The 24,643-nt window shown below is 39.6% G+C and overlaps 2 protein-coding genes across 3 annotated transcripts; both read right to left on the reverse strand.

Moving 5' to 3' along the window:
- Positions 1–984: 984 nt before the first annotated feature.
- Positions 985–3,769, reverse strand: LOC117264887 (C-C chemokine receptor type 9). Its single transcript, XM_033639192.2, has 3 exons — positions 3,490–3,769; positions 3,256–3,327; positions 985–2,392 (listed from the first exon to the last, which is right to left on the reverse strand). The coding sequence occupies exons 2-3, from the start codon at positions 3,319–3,321 to the stop codon at positions 1,334–1,336; spliced, it is 1,125 nt and encodes a 374-aa protein (XP_033495083.1). The 5' UTR covers positions 3,322–3,327; positions 3,490–3,769; the 3' UTR covers positions 985–1,333.
- Positions 3,770–16,412: 12,643 nt separating this feature from the next.
- Positions 16,413–22,858, reverse strand: lztfl1 (leucine zipper transcription factor-like 1). 2 transcript variants are annotated; one of them, XM_033638375.2, is made up of 10 exons: positions 22,720–22,858; positions 22,289–22,413; positions 21,976–22,170; positions 19,482–19,539; positions 18,955–19,026; positions 18,788–18,853; positions 18,621–18,698; positions 18,153–18,311; positions 17,965–18,068; positions 16,413–16,576 (listed from the first exon to the last, which is right to left on the reverse strand). In XM_033638375.2, exons 1-10 carry the CDS (start codon positions 22,720–22,722, stop codon positions 16,558–16,560), a joined length of 879 nt encoding a protein of 292 aa, XP_033494266.1. In that variant the 5' UTR covers positions 22,723–22,858; the 3' UTR covers positions 16,413–16,557. The 2 variants fall into 2 exon arrangements, with proteins under 2 accessions (XP_033494266.1, XP_033494265.1); XM_033638374.2 differs by having other exon boundaries at positions 18,153–18,329.
- Between the last annotated feature and the right edge of the window lie 1,785 nt (positions 22,859–24,643).

The following is a 24,643-nucleotide window of genomic DNA, read 5'->3' on the forward strand; positions in this document are numbered from 1 at the left end:
GCTGCTGCAGGGAAGATGTGTATGAAACATCCATGTTTTCACAGACATGGATGTAAACTGTAACTGCAGCTTGGTTTGCAGAGGCATACAACCACAAGGTGGTAATTCTAGTTTTTGTTTCTAATTTATTATTGTGTGTAGCACTGTGCTGTCTTGTTGGCAGCTCTGTGTGGCACTACTGCCCAAGGAAAATTTCCCCCTTGAAAATCTCATCTCATCTTGATATCAGAGAGTGACATCGACAGTTTTTGTTTGGAGGTGTCATGAAACTGTGATTATGTGACACACATTTCATCACCCACAGCTCAACAACAGAGAGGAATGGAAAGCAGTGCACCAGCCCACCATTTAGACTTGATTAGGTTCTGAAGTTCTCAATTTTACAGTAGTTGCACAGACGGGTCAGACAAATACAAGCTCTTCTGCTAGATTGTGCATAGAATTTCATGCAGATTGTGTGGTTTTTACTACAAAAAACAATACATCCAAGCATTCAGTTTGCCTCTTTTTGAAGTTGGTGAAACTGAAATCCTGTGCTTCGAAAGTTGTGGCTACACATGGAAAGTTTTTCAGGCAGTGACATCTGTCTCTCTGCCACCTGTCTGTGCTGCAGCCGTTGTGAGGCGATTGTGGGAAACTTCTTTCATGCCAGTTTGAATGGGCATCCGTTAGCATCCACTGTGAAAAGTCATAACCAGACAAGGTTCAACAGTTAAGAGTGTCGGCACAGACAGTGGCACAGACTGTCAACAGGAGGATGTCTAGTCACATCGAAAACATTGTGGAGTGAAGTGACCACATTCAAGTGTGTTTTCCACCACATTTGGTACGTTACACCAGTGAAAGCAGTTAATTACTTTCCCATGTATAGTAGATAAAAATTGTTTATATCATCACTTGTTGCTGCATTCAGTTATAGTATGAACTTGAACCTACCAACCTGCTGTGTGGTGCAAAAGGGCAATGAAAAAAACTGCAACATGCTTTAGATTTTTCTCATCATTCATTTTTTAATTTGAAAATCAAAATCACCGTTTTTATTCAGATGCAGCAGCACACAAACAATACACAATGAAACAAGTGTAAACAATACAAACACAAGTGTAAAAAAACATTATTTACACTAATATACAGTTTATACAGTGCTTTTATAAAAAAAAATGTGCTTACGACTGTCGGAATATGAATGTCATGAATGTAAATTCCAAATACTATTTTTGGTTTTAAAGTTGAAAATTTGCTCTGTTAGTAGCGAGTAATGCATGAGGAACAAAATATGATCATGTTGAACTAGGCTCAGGTCTCAGGTTTAGGATTTTAGGAAAATGGGCATTTATATGGAAAGGGCTGGGGTGGTGTCAGTGTCTGACATGACAGAGGGACGTTTGGGAACTGCCTGTATTTTACTGAGCCCTCCTTTGCTCAGACCGCCAGTACACATCTTCACAATCCTCAGGAGGTCTTGTCTGAACCGAACTCCGATGAAGACGTACAGGAATGGGTTCAGGCAGGCGTGAGTGTACGCCAAACTCTTGGCAACCTGTCCAGCTACATCAAAACCAATTACAGTTTTGCAATCGGTGATGGTAGTGTTAGCTGCCTGCGTGGCCTCCACGATCAGCAGACTGTTGTAGGGCAGCTGAGAGAGAACAAACACAAACACCACAGCAAAGATGACACGCAGGGCCTTGTGCTTTTCAAAGCTCTTGGCCTGCAGAAGTGTGCGAATTATGACAGAGTAACAAAAGATCATAATCAGTAGAGGAAGGAAGAAGCCCATGCAGATCTGCAAGGACAGCACCAGGATCTTAGTCCGGTTATATGCATTGTTCCAGTAGACCAGAGTACAGAAGGACTGCCCAGTTTGGGGCATCTTCACCTGGGCGAAGACAAACTCAGGGAGGGCCAGGAGAATGGAGACAAACCAGACACCCAGGCAGGCAAGTTTGCTGTAGAACAGCCTCTTTTTCTTCAGGTTCTGGGCCTTGGTGACTTGTACAATGGCAATGTAGCGGTCCACGCTAATGCAGGTGAGCAGGAACATGCTGCTGAAGAAGTTGATTTTATAGACAGCGGACACCATTTTGCAAAGACTGATGCCAAAGTCCCAGCCCTTGATGGCGTCAACAGCCCAGAAGGGCAGCATGCACAGGAAGAGGAGGTCAGCCACGGCAAGGTTCAGCAGGTACACGTCAGTCATTGTTTTCAGGCGGTTGCGCACAGTGGTGTAGATCCACACCACCAACAGATTACCAACAGCACCAAGGATGAAGATGATCCAGAAGAGAGGTGGCTCGTACTGCCCACGAAACCGCCTGACCCAGCTTCTGTCACAGAAGCCTGAGTTTTCAGTGGGCCCTGAACCATAGTCATCTGGGTAGTCAGAGGGGTCCTGCAATCACAAACAGACAAACAGATCATCCAGTGTGGCATTAAAGAACATTTTGTGCAACAGATACACTGCTTTTTTCTCGCCTCACTTTTCATTTCCTGTCAGGTGCTTTTTTTTTTCTCTGTCCTTGTTACCAGACTCACAAGCTGCTGTCAGGTTTCACAGCGCAGCATACTTCTAGTGGGCATACAGTGATATGACATCAAACGCTGTCAGTGACGTACAAGCTAACCAGAGCGTGCAAAAAAACTGCTGTCAGGTGCAGGTGGTGTGTCTATGCAGGAGAAACCACACAACTGCACAACTTCCTGCTGCTATCCAAGCCTTGTGGGGGGAGGGTGGGGGGTGGGGGGGCAGCAGTGTTAAACGATCCTGAGGGGCTCCAGAAAGGGGCTTGCAGCAGAACCCAGTACCCCAGAGGCATCAAGTTTAGATTTAGGGCAGAGATAAACAAGCTGAAGCTTCACAGACAATGGAAAATTTGATGCTGATGCGGCTGTGAATGTGACATTTGAGTATCCTAGAGATGTCTGCTTTAGATAAATCTACTGTACCTAAGAATACCAAATACGTCATATAAAGAGCAGTGACATGTTTTTTTTCTCCACACAGCAATCTGAGTTTTAAGTTTTACCATACAGTTTTCTTTAAAATCATACTTTAAATATTACAGCATAAAAAAATGAGACAAACATGCACTTAAATCACAGATGTTATGGTAAATAATCAGCACTTACAGCGTCTTTGATTACAGCCTTTTTCATCCACTCTATTATTCAGACATCAGCATTTTCTTATATAACTGCTTCATTGTTTTTCACCAGTGCTATGGCCACAGATAGTTCCCTCAAATGAATACTTACAGTTCCACCATAATCCATTCCTGTGGTCATATATGTTGTTGCATAAGTTGTAAATGGTTCCTCCATTTTTATCTACAAAGAACCACGAGACATACAATAAGACAACACACCAAAACTCTTTTTACTCTGTACAAATGCAACAAGCATAAAATATAACATGGAAACAACAGGGGTAAATAAAGGTTAAATAGAACATGCCATGTAAATGTTCTCCCAGTACAACAAATTACTTACCCAGTCAGTGATGTGATGTAGAGAGCAACCTCTCAGTCACAGTTCTGTCTCTTTGTCTGGGTTGTAGCTACAGCTGGTAACTTTAACAACCAGACTCATCTTCACTGGCTTATATGAGTTCCCTTTAACCACAGGATCACGTGTTGATACACATCACTCCATCTCTATGTTCAGAAAAAAACAAGATGACTCTTGGTGCTGTATTTCTTTGTCCAAATGCAGCTGTATAAAAATATCCATCAAACTGAAAGGCAACTTATTTTCAAGTATGATCTTTAAACAGTGGCGACAGTGTGCCAGTTTCACAAGGAAGCTGTGATTTTTAGACTTAACCCACTGAGGCATGGCCATCAAACTAGAACCAAAACAATACACCCACATTCCTTCCACAGCCGAGTAAGTTTTATCAAGTCGAAGCCCATTTTTGACAGACTTTGTATATACAGGTGGAGCACTTAACACCTCAGATGAGTGATACATGAAACTGAAAACCATGGGGTGTGATTTAAGATCAGAACTTGAAGAGGTGGCCGATGCTGAGATGCTGTAAGCAGCATTGTTTCATATAACTTCCAGCTGCTTAAAGGCAGTGTGGCCTAAAATCACTGTCAAAGCAACTGTTATCTTTCCCTTTAAAATGACCTCTTACTGAATAAACTAGCGTGTCAACATTGTGAGGGAAGTCTATTTGTGCAGTTTTGGATTTTCTGAGAATTTCACTTCATTAAGTGGTGATGAAATGTGCTTTAGTCTTCTTAGAAAACAATATCCACTTCTATGATAAAAAATAAAGTGATGTTCAACTTGTTAATGTTCATTTAAAGGGATAACTCTCCCAAAAATAAAAAATACACATTTTTCCTCTTACCTGTAGTGTCATTTATCAGTCTAAATTGTTTTAGTGTGAGTTGCCGAGTGTTGAAGAAATCGGCCGTAGAGATGTCTGCCTTCTCTCTGATATAATGGAACTAAATGGGACTCGGCTTGTTGTGCTTAAAGTGCCAAAAAACACATTTGAAACAACTCAACGGCAATGTCTTTAAACAAACTGTGAAAATAAATAAAATTCCACCCTAATGTTTGTAAGGTAAATATGAATCTGGATCCAGGAGGTGGTTAGCTTAGATTAGCATAAAGACTACAGGCAGATGACGAAAAAAGACATGACGGGTTTATGAATCATATGAAAAGCTAGAAGGACGAGTTCTAGGCTAGGCAAGACTACCTCCTAGCATTCGGTGAGCACACATTAGAACAGGCTAGCGAGTGTCCAGGTGTGTATCATTGAGGGGGCTACGCCTTCAATTCCGGCAGATCGTGTGCAAAGAATTGCTTCCTCAGTGAGCTATCCTCAGTGCTACACACCCACTGAGGATACACACATGCATCCTTAAAAAATTCTCTGGCGGAAGGACTCTGTCCTTGGTTGAATTTGAAGGATCCTTGACATTGGAAGAATCCTTCAGCAGGAATTCCACCATTTAAGGATCCTTCCTTTGAGAAGCACCAATGAGCTAGCTAATGTTACAGCACAGCCGAGGAAGACGCCATTATCTGACACTGTCACAAGCATGAGCCTCTCGTCCATTAGTAGATGCACGCTTCCTTCTGCATGGTGATACAGTTGGCTGGTCTAGTTCTATTACATTCGAGAGAAGGCAGACATTTCTGTGGGCAAGAGGTAAAATATGTATTTTGATTTGGAGATGAACTGTTCCTTCAAATGAAGAAGTCAGCCTTTGAGAATTAAAATACCACTCCAGGAGGTGGTTAGCTTAGATTAGCATAAAGACTGGAGGCAGACGACTCCACCAAGTTACTGCGCCTTCGAGTGTTTGAACAGGTTACACAACAAAAGATATGACGAGTTTATGAGTCAACTTGGAAGAGCTAGAAGGCAGATCTTTTATTTGGACAGAGCCAGGCTAGCTGTTTCCCTGTTTCCAGTATTTATGCTACACTAAGCTAACTGGCTGCTAGCTAATCAGACAATATGAAAGTGTTATCAGTCTTCTCTAACTCTTGGCAAGAAAGTAAATACGTATGTTTCCAAAAATGTCAAACTACGCGTTTAACTGGATTTGGATTTGTTTCATCCCCCCAAAAATTTACTCTATGACTCTGGTAGACGTCTTTAGATGCTGACATTTGGTTGAGTTTAGGTTGTGACGTCAGGTGACCAAACTCAATGTTGGGACAAGGTCTGCCAGTGTCAATTTGACGTAGAATACTGACAACAGATGACATATATATTTGTTGGTTTTAAACTTTGTTGTTACCAGTGTTGTCCAACATTGGTCCAAACATCTCATGCCAACATCATCTTGACGTAGAATAAGAGTATGGAGAACTAAACCCAAAGTCTGCAAAAAGATATGATGTCAATGTCCACACAACATGAAATTCTAACGTCTTTAGATATTTTAAAATATCTCCAACCCGATTTTAATTCCAACCAAAGTTTTAAGTCTGTCCAATGTAAGAGTCCAACGTCTTGCTGACTTCATATTGACATCCGGTGCCAGCTGGGACAGAAGTGTAGGCGTTGCATCAAAAAAACAACAGCGGTCAGCTGCTGCTGAGTTAAAAAACATTCACGTGATATGTTTTGTAAAAACAAGAACGTTCTGTGAAGACAGGGAAATGCAAAGTTCATTGGTATTGCCAAGAGTAAAGGGAAATGAACAGCATGACAAATAGTCACACAGCTGACCACACTGGCATGAAACATGGCAAAGCAGAAAGTCCCTTTGATACCAGCTGCGTCAATTGAAGTTCAAATAAAACTGATGATAAAATACAAACTCATCTTGAGACTCAGGATTGATTTTGTGGCATAAGTCTGAGTTTACAAACCCAGCAATGACCTGGTTTGAAGTCTTTATTAGTCAAGCAAAGTGTTTACATCAGACCTGTTTCCTGTGAGCGTGTCTTACCTTTGTGGAGGTGTTTTGGCCCTTGTGAATGCCCTCTGTAGGACAGGAGTGGGGTGCTATCTCCACACAGTTTCACTTCCTGACCTAATAGGACTTTTAGCATATTGTCAACACTAGATGCGGAGCGTGTGGGCCATCAGCTCTTCAGTCTTCTACCGAATGCTGGTTGCATTTCTCGGTTTTGATCAGAGTGAGACATGGGGAAACGTCTGTGTCATGATCAGATGAGTGTCTTCCTTCTGGGAACAAGCTGCTGAAGAAAGTGGTTGACTGAGAGGTTTCACTCACAGTATCACTTGCAGCAAAGTGCAGCAAGTTGACTTCAGTGCTTTGATCTATGAGCCTATAAAACGCAGTGTGTGACATACTGTAGCAAGTCAATATTAAACTTTATACCCTCATAGACAAAAATAGAAGACAATGATGCATCAGGTCCCACGGTGAAGATTATAGATTCACAATGAGGTCATTTTATCTTTGCAAAGAGATGGTGGCTTTGTTGAGAACTAATGTACTTGGTTTCATTGAATGTTGCCTGTATGAACATTTGCGGTTGAGAAAAAATTGAGCATCAAACACTTGTTTTCCTGCATTCTGGTGTATTTTTGTGCACCAATTTGTGCGGTTTCTGCATCAATATATGTCGTAAATGTCTAATTTTGTCAAAATAACAGTCCTCTGCTACTTTAATGTTTTTATTTGCACATTCTAAATATTTAGGGGAGTGTGTCCCCCATGTCCCCCCTGAAATCTACACCTATGTGTATAACAGAAAAAGGTGCCAAATCTGCATCAGATTAACCTTTACTGGAGGACTATGACTGCCTGATGCTCTATATTCTATAACCTTATATTGACAAGTATCCTGGTTTTAAATATATTCATTTCAGTCAATTTGGAGCCTCGTCCTACTACATGCTGTTAAGAAAAGTCAGATTCACACCATGACATGTGAATGACACTTCTTGGGCCTAAAATGGTGAAAAAACATTGAGAAGCCATGAATTAGTCACCAGTATGCAATGATGGTTTAACAGGTAGCAGTGCATGACGAAAGGGGAAAACCTCCGTCTGGCTAAATAGTCTGACATTCTGTACATTACATTTTCAGCTACAGCTTGATCATTTAAAAGGCACGTCAGCAAGTTTCACAAATGATAATGTAGTCACATAGTCAAATAAAGCAGCTGCAGTGACCCAGCTGTACAACTTACACCTCGCTATCCTGAGAAAAACAGGTAAATGAGAAGCACATTTTAATCGTACTTGTCAAGGTCAAGAGAGCACTGCAAAATAGTGAACACAATGATAATGCGGTGTTTCTTATCTAAAATATATTGCACATTGAATAGAAAGTGAGGTTTTTTATTTGAACATGATTTACATATGAACTGATGACTCTGTGGTGACATAGACATAAATCAGTCAGCAGTTTTTAATCTGATTTCACATGCTACTCTTATAGTGCTGCATCACAGCATCATAGAGCTAAAATGACACAGTAACCAGCTTGAGCGTTGAGTCAGTTTTAGAAACAGACTATGATAAAGATAAACTATTTCTTGTAAATTGATCTATCAACAAGATGAGCACGAACACGTTGAGCAATCATTCTCAGAAATGACTATAATATGCATCTTATATCTGTTAATCTGGATCTGTGCCAACTTTTCACAAGTGGTAGATTATAAACTGATATTGAGCACTTGATAGCTGAGAACTCACATAACCTTTTACAGATTTGATCACTGCCTCCACACTGGTACGGACCTGTTACTCTGTTACAACTTTGTCACATGGATAAAGTCAAGGCCTACTGGTCAGGAGGTAAGGCTGAGGAGCCAAAGGGTGAGTCACAGAGAAAAAAGATCTGTGGGGAAAAATAAACCACAAGTATCATATCTATCTGTGCTTTGCAGTTCACCCTTGACCTTGAAAATTGCTGGTGACAGAACAATATCAATTTAAGGTACATAGATGTTCCAGAGTGTTTCCCTGTATCATAGAGTCTTTATTCTCCTCTTGGAATAAAGAGGTACAATTGTACAACACTGTCACTGGGGTCACTCCAGGCGTGGCTTTGTAAGTATTGCAATGTTGGTCAGTCCAGTTAGTCGGTCAGTCCACCACTTCAGCCCCGACTGAAATATCTGCTGTCTTGCTGCTTCAAGGGCTTCGCCCATTTTCTTGGAGATATTTGAGGAGTTTTTGGGATATGTTTAAAACCATTGTGAATATGAGCCTGTAAAGCAAGACTACTCAATTATAAATTCAATTGACCCTTCGCTGACTGCCCAGTTATAGCGTGGCATCAACAAGCTCCGTCAAGGGTCCGAGAACTACACGGCTGTGTTCCATAGACTCTCAGGCAATCGTTCCAGATTTCCTTCCTTTTTTACACTGGTTTTGTGGGGTTCGAGCTGAATGTTGTGCCTGAGGCATGTGTATTAATGATACTCATTACCTGGAGAGGGTGGAAGGAGATGTGTTTCTTCCCCGTTCCACAATCAAACCCTGGGAAGTGTAGGGTTAACTAACTAGCTACTTAAGGTACAGCCTACTGAAATTATACACATGCTGCTTTTGCTTCTAATGATGATAACAGTAAATAAAGACCTACCATGCTGTACAGGAACCAGTGAAGGGAAACATGGAAACTTTGCCAAAAATTCAACCAGCTGTGTGTCATCGCAGCGTGAGCAAATGAACGTTGTATGGATTCCCCTGGAGCTCCCCGCACGCCTGACGGCAGAGGTCCAGGCACTGGTGGTGGCATTGGGGGAAGCCAGACATTGTTTATCAGCGAGCACTGTGATGACACATACCTGGTTGAATATCAGCAAAGTTTCCCTTCACAGTCATTGCCTTCTGTCTTGATTGCCGGTGGTGTGGTGGTTCACCTATACACTTTCATCTGTAGCCTATAGGTTTTAGCTTCTAACTATCTTCATTTTTTTAACTTGTTCTCGCTGCTGAGGGGGTTTGACGTCCTGAATATATCCTTCGAGCTCTGTGCTAGCTCTGCCAGCTTGGGCTTGACAAAGGGTCAACTGGGCCTAATTTTAAAAACAAGAAATTTAGATGGGCCATGGGACATTTTTTCATCACTGTACTCCTTTGCCAAAGACTGCATACACAGAAAAGACATACAGACAGAAAAAAACTGGCGACGAACAGCACACTAAAAAGAGACTTAAACCGAGCTCAAGCCAGCATGGGTTTTGAATCCTTTCATGTCTCCTAGCTCCTAGCCAACTTAACTATTTTCATACACTATATATGTAGTTCATATATTTTTTCTTATATCAGGTGAATGTATGCTGGGCCATTCGGAGGTTACCTTTGGCCGGATGTTGCCACCAATTTAATAGGCCGGCCGCAAAATCTTTTGAGACATGTAATACTGGGCTATGCAAATAAACTTGCCTTTGAAAGTAAACTGTATTTAACTTTGGATCCACAGCAGCAGTGGTGGGTGAAATAGACAATTATGCAATTGTAGTAGATGATAAAAGATAGTGTAACAACAGTATAGGTAGTAAAGACGTATCTAGTCCATTATACGGCTAAATGGATCCACAGTATTAGCCACAGCTCACAGACTAAGGTTTTAGCATCAAAGCCACTGAGTGCACTGAGTGGTGTAAAGTAAATCTTATTGCTTATGAATTCAATGATTTGTTTGTAAAGGAAAGAAAGTGGTAATTATTTTTTTCAAAATGTACATGGAGGCCCGCCCACAGAAATGGCCAGGCCCCTGAGAAGTTCCTGTGAAAAGTCCCTCCCCAAGTTTGCTTTACGCATGTCAAAGGATGCATGTAAACTGAGAGAAACCCTCAGTTATGGGGGCTACATAGACACTTTCATCCTCTGCCTCACAGGTGGTGGTGGGCCAGGTGGTTTCCGTCACTTTCTAGGTACTTCATGGCTAGCAATGTTAGCTTCTTTGTTAGCCTCCTGGCTATTGATAGCCTTTTCAGCCTGTCTGGGAGCAGCTTTTTTTAGCTGATTGAAAAAAGTTGGCCATCATTACATTATGTTTTGGGTTTAATACCCCTTTCCAGCTTCCTCTTTTTCTTCTTTTTCTGGCATCCCAATTTATGTGCAAGTCCTGGCATAGCAAGAAAATTCACTCCAACATTATCTAATATTTTAGATCAGTACATTTCTTGGGTCAAGTGACTAGCAGACCACCTGTGCTATGTTTCTTACGAAACTGTAGCATACAAAAAAAAGACAGAAAAAAAGACTCATGCTATTTTCAGGAGAAGGTGTTTTCATTATGAAACTGGCTACATTTTAACCAATGAAACAATAAATACAATGTTTGACTTTTTGTTTCAATGAGCACTGCTTATATTGCTTATGTTTAGGATGAACGTGATTATTGCTGGGCCCCCTCCTAATGGCTGGGCGTCAGAGAGCCCCCACTCCCCTTATGGGCAGCCTTGGGTTTCACTTTAAGTAAAAAAAAAAAAATGCGGTTTAGCATTCTGTTTAGTTTGTCACTGCTTCCTTGGATACAGCAGCTTTTAAGCCATTCAATGTGCATTTGTAATGAAAACCGAAAGATTAAAGCCATCTGCTGTTCCTCTAAAAATCACACCATCATTGTTTTAAATGCCACACACCACTCTGGACATCACCTTTAAGCCAGACACTTAGTGTTGTTTCTGCTTGGTGATTCTGGAGAAAAACCAAACAGAAACTTTTGTCTTACTAGTGAAACTGAGAAAACCCCTTTGATGAGCAGCAAGCTACTGTGAATGGGTACACCGCTTTGACATGTATTAACAGTTGCCCCATATTGTGGGAAAGTACTGTCACTGTTGCTGCCGTCAGCAGTGCATGAGAGTTTGGTACCGAGAGACACTTGTCACCGCTTCCTGTGTACCTGCTCGCTGTGATTTATTTCATGCACTGATAGACAACTGTTCTGCATTTGCATCCTATATCTGAAATTATCAGCAGATTTCCCATGACGGTTTCTCTTCAGCTGCTACTAACAGAAAACAGATGCATGCAAATTTTAACTCACAACAATAAGCACACAACTGCTAAACAATCACATTTTCTCAGTCTTTATTTTGGTATAGGAATAAAGAGGTGGATAAGAATTTATCCACCTTTTTGTACTAGTATCACCTTTTATCTTCTCTGTTTTGACAACAGAACAAATAGGTTTTACAGAATTTTGTTTTCAGTGCTGTATGCCTTTCACGTGTTTTCTCATTAGTGCCATTTTACCCCGCCCCTTTTGTCTGCACCTATAGGAAGAAAAGTACACCATGCATACAACTCCTGCACATGATGCAAAACCAACAAGGGTTTAAGTCAGGACAGACTGTGGCTTGAAGAGTTTCACTGAAAACAACAGTGGGGTTGACGGTTGACTGATTGGTGACCACTTTGTTTCTTACTTTGCCACTATCTCAAACCATGGCAAAAACAATGGGAGACACTTGAAACAGTTGAAGAAGCAGATGAAGTGACTAAATTTGTGAATTTCAAAAGAAATTTTCACATTGTGTAAGTGCAAAGAGATAAAATAAGATCCTAATTTTGAGTTCTGGTGTAAACAAACAGCTGGAGGAAGCATTTCACAATCATCTCTGTCTCTCTGATTTTCTGATATTTAATCGGTTCAAACACAGAGGAACTTTTTTGTTATTTTACTAAATTGGTCAGTCTCCCTGATTGAGCAGGACATTATACAGATCCACTTAAGATACCATCATAATAGCCTTGCTTAAAAATGTATACAGCTTTTAATTTATGTTTTGTGTATCTTGATTTGCCAGCATGCAACAAGTACAGTAACAGCAATATTCCCCCTTTTCCCCCTATTCCCCCTGTCTAAATAACATTCTGATCACTACTTACTGATTGCAAGTCAGGAAGTTGTTGTACATGAATTACAATCCTAATATGCTTTGCTGACTGTGGGCTTTGTAAGGTGGTAGCACCACAATAACAACACTTAATAAATCTGGTAAAACGTCCACATGGACTCAATGATGAACTTATAAGAATTTGGTAGTCAGAGGTCAAGGTGACTGTGGCCTTGCATCTGTCTTATTCTAGTTAACATGATATTGCAAGAACATCTTGACAGAAATTCTTTAAATTTGGCATAAACATCCACTTGGACTCAAGCAATAAACTGAATTTGGTGATTGAATGTCAAAGGTCAAGGTCACTGTGACCTCCTGAAACATGTTTTTGGCCATAACTCAAGAACTCATACACTAATTAAAAATGTCACACAGATGTCTAAGAGGATAGAACGATGATGTGATGACATTTTTTATGCAAAAGGTCAAAGGTCAAATTCACTGTGACATCATAATGTTCTGCAAAAACAATTCTGGTCACTAGTTAATGTCATAACTCAGGAACAGAGGGAAAGACAATTGGGTAGACACTGAACTGATGACACAAAACCTGGGTTTGGTTTTTGATACTAAAAGTAAAGAATGTTTTCCTTGGTGTCAGGTAGTTGTAAGAAGTTGCTGGGTCATGGTGACATTGGTTTAAGTTACTGCAGGTGACTGTGGACAGACCTCCTACACAACTTTGAACCATCATGCAATTGTGAGCTGTACGCAGGCACTTTGTGAGTGTTGTGTCTTTGAGACCAAACCCTCGTCCGTTTTTACCTAAATCAATGCAAAGATGAAGAAGTGTGTGCGGGAGTTAACTTTTCTGAGGGACCTAATTCCCTGCACCACTAAATAAGCATGGCATGCTTATTTAGTGGTGCAGGGAATTAGGTCCAGTTAACAGTGGTAGATGAGACAAAGACAACACACACATCCTGTGGGATGTGTGTTGTGTTGTCTTTGTCTCATCTACCACTGTTAGCTCTGTCATCACTGTTGTTAGCACTGTTTGTACTGTTAGCACCATTAGCTGCGAGCCGCTGGCTCAACCACATCCATGTTGAGAACTGTGTGCAGACAATCGTGGCTCTGACTCATATGTGTAGAATTTCACATCTCTCCGCAGACTCAGACTGTTTGGTTTGGGAACCAAGATCGGGTTAACATGACATCTCTATTTTTTCAGTTACTTCTTTTTTTTTAAAGAGGCATGAGATTCACTTCCCCCATGGTGCACTCAAGATGAACTGAGGGATCTACTCTATATGAGTCATGCAGTAGAATGAAAAAGATATGTTTGATATTTATTTACATGCAAACGTGTGGGAAACTAAATCATGTTAAAATTCTAAATGCTGTGCTGGAAAGCATCATTAGATACGGTATGGCATCACCCTTACAGTCCAGTTAAAATCAAGAATTGACATGGTGAAAAGAGCAATGAATGTGATCAGAAAGAAAAGTACAGCTGTCCCTTCACACCATGGAGAGAACTGTTGTCAGACATGCAAACTGATGGACCCATCACACATCATGTATTCTGAATATGAACTATTACCTTTAGGCTGACGTTACAGAGCCAGCAAATGTAAAAAAGACAGCTGCTTTAAGCTTTCCTAAGTTTTCAGACTGTAAAAAGTGGAGGAGTCCAATACTGGCTTTTGAAGATATGCAGGGCACATGTCCCCTGTATCTCCTCCTCTCCGAACTGACGATAGCCGTGGCCGGAGGCATTATGTTTTCAGGTTGTCCATCCTATTCTTGTGAACACAATATCACAAGAAGGCCTTGGGGAAATGTATTCAAATTCTGCACAAACATCTCCCTGGACTCAACAATGAATGGATTAGATTTTGGTGGTTGAAGGTCAAAGGTCAAGGTTATTGTGACCTTGTCTGTCCTATTCTCACAAACAGAACACATTAAGGGAATGTCCTCAGATTTGGCACAAACATCCACTTGGACTCAAGAATGAACTGATTAGAATTTGGTGGTTTACGGTCAAAGGTCAAGGCCACTGTGACCTCACAAAACATGGTTTTGGCCATAACTGAGGAATCCATACACTAATTATGACAAATCACACAAATGTCTAATAGGATAAAATGATGATATGATGCCATCATATACATAAGAATAGACCTTATTTATTAAGTGCTTTTACAGGAGAATGACTAGTCTTGTGGTACTACCACCTTAAAAGTGCTGAGCAGAGCATATTAAGATCCAAATCTGTGTATAAAAACTTCCTTACTTCCTGTCAATAATCAAGTTGTCGAACATATTATTAAAAGATAACATAACATAGTATTAAAAGGTGCTTGATAATGACAAATAAAGAGCCAATATGCCACTACTATGCATGCTAATATGCAACTAGTTAATGATGAATATGTGTACCTCAATATAAAGTGTTACCAAAATATTACACCTTGAGTTTATTTCTTCCTGTGTTGCTGAAGTGTTACTCCACTCCACACTGTCTGCGTTCACCTTTATCATGCTGACTGAGGTATCAGGGGCTTTCTGGAGGCTCAGTGCCTATATCCTATATGTGGACAAATGTCTCCCCTCTCTCTTTCTTCCCCTTTGTCTTTGCTTTCCTCCTCAGAGCCATATAGTGATTAACACATGAAGGAATACTGCAATATGAAAACAACTGTTCATAGTCTCCCACATCCTCTTAAATACCTGGTATATATTTATCAGTGATTATATCAGCAATTGCATGAATTGCAGCCACATTTAGCCACTGAGATCACACATCCCCATGTCATGCAAGTGTACAGCTTTTCATGGTTTTGGAAAGGCATATATTTTAGTGATGTGTGCATTATTGCAGTCTGGCGCCCCCTTGTTAAACCAGTCAGAAACAGTGATGTTTAGTCAGTCTTAAAATCTATCATGATTAAATCGTATATAATTTCCTTCCACTTCCACTTTCTTATTGTTTATCAGTGTCAAAACACCCTCAAGCCTATCCCAGCATGCAGTGGGCCAGAAGAGATAGTTATTCTCAGTCCTTCACGGGGCATATTTACTCCCCAATATTTTCATTAGGGCAGCATATATAGCACAGCTAAATATTAGACTACAGTCATCGGTCAGTAAGCCATTTTCAATTTTCAGTGAATTGACTTGATGTCCAAATGATTAAATATACCCTAAACCTAAAGTGAAATATTCAAATAATATGATTACTACCTACAATGACCACACACTTATTTGTTAACAGCTTTTATTACCCCATACTTTGCACAATACAAACAAATGCACATCTAGTGTAATATAGGGTAGATGTATCATACTCTACAAGAGCATTGTTTCATGAACATCATGTATATATTCATTTTTTTTAAACCTTACACTCCATCACCCACATCAATACGAAAAGTACACAGTTAAAGATTCCAGACAAAAATATTCTATGCCCTTTGTTTGGGGAAGTAGGGAAATCATTCTAGACCGTGATCCACGTCATTCAATATGCGAGAGCAGAAAAAATAAATGTGAGAACATTTTGGTATATTTTCGATGATCAGACTTTCACAGAATGTCAGATCATTGGAAATATTTTATGTGGAATGCTATTAAATCTTTAGGTAACAAATTAAAGCAGGGTTGACCTCAGACGGTCAGGAAACGTTATTTTGAAGCTGCTGGTTATTAAACAAAAGGTTTGCTGGGGTCTAGCTCAACAATGTTTGCATTTTAACTTAAAAAGGGGGGCTGCTAAAATAATATCAATTACCCAGTGCTAGAGAGCTAAACATCACCTATAACCATCTGATAGATAAGACTCCAACTCTTCAGGCAGACAGTGTGTATCTGTCCAAATCAGCAAACGGACAAGGCCTCTTCAAACAGGGACGTGACAGTAATTGCATAGAGCACTGAGGGAAGTCTGCTAGCTACTGTAAGTGAGCTCCAAAACTGAGACGTAGAAAAGAAGCACAGCTGAAGAAGGCTATCATTTATCACTACCTCATTAGTGTGATCAGATGTGTGTACTTGCGACCTCCCCCCACACCCACACACACACACACACACACACACTCTTTACTAAAGCCAATAACTATTGAAGATGCCAGATAAAGCATGAATAAACAATTCCTCGTGGAGGTGCTTTGTTTCTGTCTCTCTTGTCTCACAGCAGTGGAACTGATGGTTTCTTGTCCAAACCACAGTCGTAAATTTTGGTCCTGTCTCACGCTCTGGACACCTGTTTAACCAGCTGTCTTTGGTACAACTCATTCATTGGGCTCATATCTGGAACAGACACACAATGAAAGTGTTACAACCTGAAATTAGACAAATATCTTTGTAAGAAAGACAGTTTTTCAAGTTAAAAAAAGACAAAACAGAATAACTTACAGGGCCACACTGGTATGTTTGCTTGTTTTACATTATTGCCAAATATTTTCCATAACATACCATAGTTTTTTAGATTTTCCCATAGACTGTATACAAGAAGCGGACGAAGATACCGTGACATCATCCATTATTGTGAAATACCATTTGGAAGCCTTGATTTGGCATTTTGGCTGTTGTCATCTTGTTTTTTAGAGCCAGAAGTGACCATATTTGGAGCCAGGATAGAGCTGTAAAGGAGTGAGGGGTGGATCTGCCGGGAGTGGCCTCCAAAGGTCTATTGCTGCTATCCATTGCAAGTTGGAAATCAATAATTGACTAGGTATTCCTGACTTCTGATCTTAATGCGCCAAATGTATCTGCTTGGGAAAACATAGATGCCTGCAGAAAACTGATGGTTATATGTCAAGTCTCTGAGCTTCAAAAGCATCCACAGAGGAGATACATCAGTTACCAAAGCACCACTGGCAAAGAGAAATTGTGTATAAAATAATTTACTGTCTTGTGTGTTTTGCTAAAAAACAAAAACACTCCATAAAACACTACATAAAGTGAAATAAATTATGAAAATATCATTATGCTCAGTTCACTGCGTGCGCCGAAATGTTGCTGTGACATGTGTTTATGTTGGCAAACTCAGGCTAGGTAGATCTTGCCGGAGTGTCTGACTTTAATGTCCAATGTGAATGACAATTCTGATGCACTTTGCCATGTGGGAGGCTATTTTTTTTTCCAAATTGCAAGTACAATGGATTGCAACATTTGCAGCACTGGTGGTGGTGAAGTGGGTGTGGATGAGGGAGCTCTTTGTGGAAAATTTTGCCCCTCTGTCCATAATTCCTAATGGCTGGTCTGGTAGTAGCCACTTGTCTACCACAAGGTAGCCACGCCTTAACGCATACCCCCTTTTAGCATCTATTTTACTTTAAATGTGACCATAATTTCAAAAATAATCATACTGTATTAAAGATGACTTGAAACTAGTGATTGAGACCAAAAAACTCTTCAGGAAGATGTTTACTGAGGTAATAAATCAAGTGAGAATTGGGGTTATTTTCTCATGGACTTCTTTACACTTGCACTACTTTTTGCAACCAGTGGAGTCACCCCCTTCTGGCCATTAGAAAGAATGCAGGTCATTGGTTTCACTTTACAGATCCGGAAGCTACGTCTACTTCTTTTATACAGTCTATGGATTTTATGATTGCATTTTCAGGCAGCCTCTTTATGAATGGCACATTCCTGATGATGATTGAATTGTTTTACACTTAATAATGAAAGCTCACCTCTGCAATCGTTTCCTAATTTCTTTGATCTGCTCATTTTTCTTGGTCAGGATCTCCTTCATGTTGCGGTAGGCCGCAGTTTGCTGGAACTTCTTGTCCAACTCCTGCACACCAAACATACATAAAAATTTTGTTCAAAATTTGATACATGCTAACTTAACTTAGAGGGAAACGCCACAGGGACATACCTTCTCTGCCAAGGAGAGCTGCTCCTGCACTCGCAGAAGTTCATGTTTGGCAGAGATCAGGTTCTCCTGCAGATCCTTCTGGGAGGCAGTGTTGGCACTAAGAGACCTCTCATAGTCCTCCCTCAGAGCTGCCACCGTGTCCTCGAGACTGCTGATCTCCTTGGATTGCGCAGCAAACTTGAAGGGAAAGGAAACAACATACAAGTTCATATGGAGGGAACGACAACCAGTGCTAATACTACAGAATCAAAACCCTACTCCTACACACTGTGACGGAGAGAAGCAACACTTTGTTCAGCGGGATACATACCATATGAGGTCCAAGTTAGCAGATAAAACCATATGATAGCAAACGTTCAGATGAAACAAAATAATAAAAAAGCAATAACAAGTATTAAAATGGAAAGCAAACTCAAAATTTCACAAAAGAAGATGACGCAAGATTTGCACGCCAAACTCCAACTGTACCTGCTGTTCACCTTGCACCTTCTGAAGGTCTTTCAGAGCTCTCTCTGCCTTGGTTCTCTCGTCCAGGGCACTCATTGCCTTGGAAAAAATAATCAGAGCAGTTTAATTAATTATGTAAACTAGAGGATGAATTATAAGAAAGGATGCTGTGTGCCTTATTGTTATACCTGGGCTTCTAAAGTCCGCAGCCTGGCTTTCAGTTTATCATTCTCCTCCTGTAGTCTTGCTATCTCCTAGATAAATATTAAAGATAGATGTGAAGGTGTGTATAAATGTGATAATGAGGGCACAACATTCACGAATTAATCTGTATTCATACAACATATGCGTTTACCTTGTTAAGAAGTTCAGACACTCCACCTTCATTCAGTGGTGCTAGCTTGGGTTTGCTTGTTTCCTGGTTTATCTGGAAATAAAGTGAGCACTTAAGACGGAACAGTTCTTATGTCTCAGTCGTAAACACGTTAGCTAGACCTCCGTGTTACTATGTGAGAGTAAATATCTTTATATCCATTTTGCTTTCCTTAGCAATGTGATGATTGTGCGAGAAAGGTGTGAATAGCCAACCCAATGAAAGAGGAGACTACTGCATCACAAAGTTAATTTGTTTTTCTTAAACGGTAAAATATGAAACCACACGTCGACCTCAGTGGAGTGTGACTTCTGAACCGCAAGGCTACGTGTGAAGGGCAGGTGGTCTGACATGAAAAACAACTTTAGATATTCACATTAACACTGTGTTGCTCTCTAGCTACTGAATTCTATGTGGGTTTGGTATTCTTTGAACAAATGATTAATGACAACTGCACTGATGGTGCTGTTTGGGGCTCTATATGTGACAAAGCTGCACATTACACTCACCTTATCAGTGGTTTTAAAGTCTGTCTTCTCAAATTCAGCCACTTGCTCTAACAGCTCCCTATACGGGTAGAAGAGAGAAGAAATGGGCAGTGGAATAATGACGAAAATTAAAGAGAAAAGGTACAAAAAAAGCTTGAAATCTTTTATATACTGTATACATTTTTAGACGAAATGAAACATTTGTCAGTATCAATGTCAATATCTTGTGAGCAACATTGAACAGAGTGACACTGATCTGATGATATGTACTATCTCACCTAACTGTCAGTCTGCCACCACAATGTTTTTGACATCACAATAATCTACTACTTGGTGGTTATGTATCCTTGGCAAGGAAAAATAAACACCCTTTTTCTTGACAGCAGTTTAGTACTTGCTAAAGCATATGATATAAGATATATGCTTGTGGTGAGCAGAACAGCACTCTGAAAAGCTTAAATGTGGTTTCTAAAAAGCAGCAGAACACACGTAGACTGTGACAAAGGGTGTGTTCCTTGCTTTAGACACCGTATCAGTCACGTACTTTAGGGCTGAACCCTGAGGGGAAAAAAAAGCATAACTCTGAGGCTTATTTATCTACCCACCACCATGTACATTACAAACAAAAGAACTTCCTCAAAACACACTCAGTGTTTTAACAAGGTGAAAGGTCGCAGAGGTCAGGAGGTACATTGAGTTCACTGGAATATCACAGTAGTACATTCAAATCTATGCACAGGGACTGTGGCGCTTTACAGTGATGATGGGTTTGTAACATGCTGAGAGCAGACCAGATCAGACAATATGAAGGTAGTGAACATGGAGAGGTCTGGCTTCCTCAATCTCTACCAAAAAGAGGAACAGATTGACCTGTGTCTTGGGCTTTGGTTTGACCCTCAAATAAACAAAACTGTGAACAATAGCCATTGATATCCTTCAATGTCAGAACAGATTCCTCTAAAGTGGGAGTTATTTTTAATCTATATAACAACCACTATGCTCTGACACCTGACTATATTTGTGCCAACAAAGCCTCAATACATCCTTGTCAAAATGTCAGGAGTGCAAAGTACATTCTGACAGCAGTTTAAATATGATTTATCTTTATTGCTGGTATGTACCTGCCCGCACTGCTCGGTTCAGGCTTGTAATATGAAGAGGCACTCTGGGCTTTCCTGCTTGGAAACAACAGCAAGAACGGCCTTTTAGGTAATCTACGGAGCCCCTAAAGTCGCCACAGGTGATATTTTAGATAAGATAATAACTTAGGTGCACAAGATTAAAAAAAATAAAAATAAATCACCTTTCGGGACTGTAAGTGCTCCGTATGATTCTGTTTTATTGTACAGAATTTTCATTTTATCACACAAGGCCACAAACTCTGTGTGACATCCCCACCTCAAAAGTATGCACTCATAAAACATGAGCTACCAGTAATCATTGAGAGTAATGTAATATTAACTTTATTAAATGAAAAAGTAGTACATTTTTCACTGTACATGTGTGACAAACCCTGAAACCGAAATAGCAACTTTAATTTTGCCAAAGACATTTTGCCATTTACCTCAGTGGTAACTAAAATAAAGAAAGTTTTACTTTTAGTTGGAAAAATTTTGTGATAAACGCAGCTGAGACTTCTGTAATTTGAATTTTTGAGAGGCTAAAAGAAAATTTAATGGAATGCGTCTTTTATTAGGAAGGATTTCCTTTCGAAGGTAGAAAAACTTAAAGAAGACCTGTTGTTAGGTTTGAAAATTATCCTGAAAAACAGGCGATGACCCAGTGCTTTTACGTCCTTTAAAATTTTTTTTAATACTTTGAGATTAATCACCACTCTCCGCTCTATCATACTGGGCTGGCGGCCAAAGTCTCACAATGTGATTTTTTTTTTTTTTTTGTAACTTTGATGAACTGACATTAAAATGTACTGAGAAAATGGCACAAGTTGTGTTTTTTTTTTTTAGCCTAACTGAACATCTGCTAAAAGGAAACCAATATAGTGGAAAAAAGGGTTGTATATACATTGTGCATATGAGCATGTGGCTTGACAATAACCTTTTTGCCTGCCACACACTGTAATATGCACGCTATCTCAACCTAAACAGCTCTGAGGAGGAAGTGGTACAAAGTGGAGGAGTTTTTCTCATGAACATGAAGGTGTATTGCATGTTTAGAGACATAGCTCACTTCTTAGTTTAGTGTGGCACTGTTTGACCTCAAACTGTCACATCATTTTGAATTAGTTTAATGTGAAAATGCTTTTACTGCTTATTTAATGTGGAAGGGTCAGAGATCTGGTGCAATATGTCATGCACACATGTACACAGTATAAAAAAAAACTATATTTCAGGACATAAGAGTGAAGTGTGTTATATTCCACAATATCTGAATAAGAACCTTATGTAGTCATGTGGGTGCAAACCTGATTAGGTCACATTTCATCAAACGTTTGCTGTTAGTCTGTTAACTCAACAGTTAACAGGAAGCTGAATCTGCCTTCTTCCTCACTGCTCACCTGTTCTCCAGCTCTGAGATATCACTCTGCAGTCGCAGGTAAAACTTCTCTGCCTGTGAGAAGAGCTGCCTGAGCAGCAGCACATTAGTGTGGGCTGTATTGATGAGCTCCATCTCCACCTCCCCACGCACCACCGCCTGCAGCCCATCCAGCATCTCCTTTACCTCGTCCACTGTGAAGGTTTCCTCCACCAGCCTCCGGAGAGAAACACACACACATTACAGCTCCATCTGGACTAAAAAAAGCACTTTATTATTGTTATAACAGTGAACGTACAAGCAATGGCACCAATAACTTATGAATGACCAGTCACCTGCTGTCTTTGAGCTCTTCAAAGCAGGAATCAATAGTCTTTAGTCTCAGGACCCTCTTTGATCGTGCAAACCGCATGTAATTGATGACTTCATTCTGATGGTGTTCATTAAATCCAAATTCAGCCTACATGGAGACAAGGTGAGAGAAACTAGCAATAGACTGACCACAAAGATGAAAGATGGGCAGAGAGAGACAGGCTGTAATGGAAACCACAGCTAGCTTATGAGCTAATTTGAAGAGGATTTTCCCCTGCTAATATGACGGCCTATTCACATGAGCTAGCACCTAAACGTGTCATCTCTGGGGAGTGCTTGCTAACTGTCCACTCGTCTTTGAATAAAACAGAGCGAGACGATTAGCATGCTAACTTCTAAAAGCACACAGGTGGCCTGGCTACCACGTAAACAGCAAACGATCGCAGCTACTTACCATGGTGGCTGTGCAGCTAACGTTAACGTTACTAAGTTAGCTAGCTTGTAGACTGAGATGATTCAAAGGAAAAATGGGTGTTTCAGCCTCTAATTTAGGCCACGCAGCGAACAGACTAGAAGCTAATGGTAGAATGCTAGAGACGAGCGTTTTAATAAACTGTTTTGTACTTATACTTTAAGTCAGTGAAGAGGCTAAAGGAGGGTTATATCATAGCTGTAAGATTATCTGACAGATTTGCTAGCCTAGCTCTCCGGCTAGTGTTTGCCTTGAGAATGCCTTGGTAACGGAGAATAGCGTCATTGCCTTGGTTACTAGAGGTGCGTTCAGCGGCGCTACGTACAACACGAAACAACAAGTTACATGGTCGAGATGTATGACTACGGAAATAAAATATATTAATATTATCCTATATTTTAGTAGTCATTTCATCAACATATTAGCCTATGTTAGTGAATCTACTGTCGAAATAGTCAAATTGCGTATAATTGATAGACTTTAACGGTCATTACACGCTATAATAAATTGTGCACAGTGCAAATATCTTTTATATGATATATTCCTTTATGTATTTACTGCTTCATTGTTTCATTGTTTAATTTACCCGAAACTGAAATTATAACTGCTTCGTTTTGGAAAATATTCTGTTTTCTATAGAATTATTTTCTATTTTGTTTTTTTCCTTTTTATTTGTTACCTTTTTTTTTCACCAGCCTACATGTTGTGACAAATAACCGTTATATGACTATGATTTTAATTAAGATAAAAAGGTGTTTAAATTTTATATTTTAAGGCATTCATTTTCTGTAAAAGTCCGTCAGCATCAAAGGATAATTATTTTTTCATTTATTTCATTTTTATATTTTTTATGTTTATTTTTTATTTAATTTTTCATTATTTTATTTTTTCATTTGTTATTTTATTTTGTTATTTTATTTTATTTTATCTCATTTTTATATGTTTTACGTTTATTTTGTATTTTCTTTTTCATTTATTTTATTTTACAAATTATTTTATTTTATCTCATTTTTTTATATGTTTTATGTTTATTTTGTATTTTCTTTTTCATTTATTTTATTTTATTATTTCATTTTAAAATTTATTTTATTTCATTTCATTTTGGACATAGCATGACGACCACCAGGTCTGACTCCTGTCATTCTAGTGGTAAGTTACAGGTGTGTGACTTTAGTTCGAGAAGTGAGGGGACACAACAGTTGCGGATGGGTGTGGGTTAAACGTATAGCATGTCCTGTATTTTTGTGTCGCCAAACTGGCAATTTGGCCTGTTTGTCAATACATTGTATTAAGCAGTAGATGGCAGTGTTGAGCTGTAAGTATGAGAGGTCCTGAAAAGATTTAGGCTTAGACTGCTGTCTCTGCTCCTTATCATCATCACCAGCAGCATTTTATACTGAGAAAATCTACATGCCTTTTCTCCTATGCCACTTACATGTGCATCACATGCATTTATATGTTTTAGCAGATGGTCCTTGTTTGATTTAATAGTTAAATAGCTTCAGATTGGGACCTCATCATCTCAGGATGATGGTCAAAACAAGATGGCATACATAACACTTACTGGCCTAATGTTGACTGTCACATAAACCCACTGCCAGTATGTTTTGAAATATTACTTTTTCCCTCTGTATCTTTGCTTTTTATTGCAGATCATATAGCATTTATATCTAATGGCAGATAATGCAGTTTGGTCAGATGAAATGAGATAAGATCAAATATACCTTTATCGATCTCCAGCTTTAATTTGGTAGTTGCAGCAATATAAGTAACAGAAATAAATACTAAGAGGTGCATAAACTTAAACAGAAATAGAATGAGGATAGAAACTACGAGCAACTGGAGACAAATGACATGGTAAAGTGAGTTGTGCTACTGGAATGACAATTGCATGATTGATAAGACA

Source organism: Epinephelus lanceolatus, chromosome 20, assembly GCF_041903045.1.
Source record: "Epinephelus lanceolatus isolate andai-2023 chromosome 20, ASM4190304v1, whole genome shotgun sequence".
Taxonomy (NCBI): Eukaryota; Metazoa; Chordata; class Actinopteri; order Perciformes; family Serranidae; genus Epinephelus; species Epinephelus lanceolatus.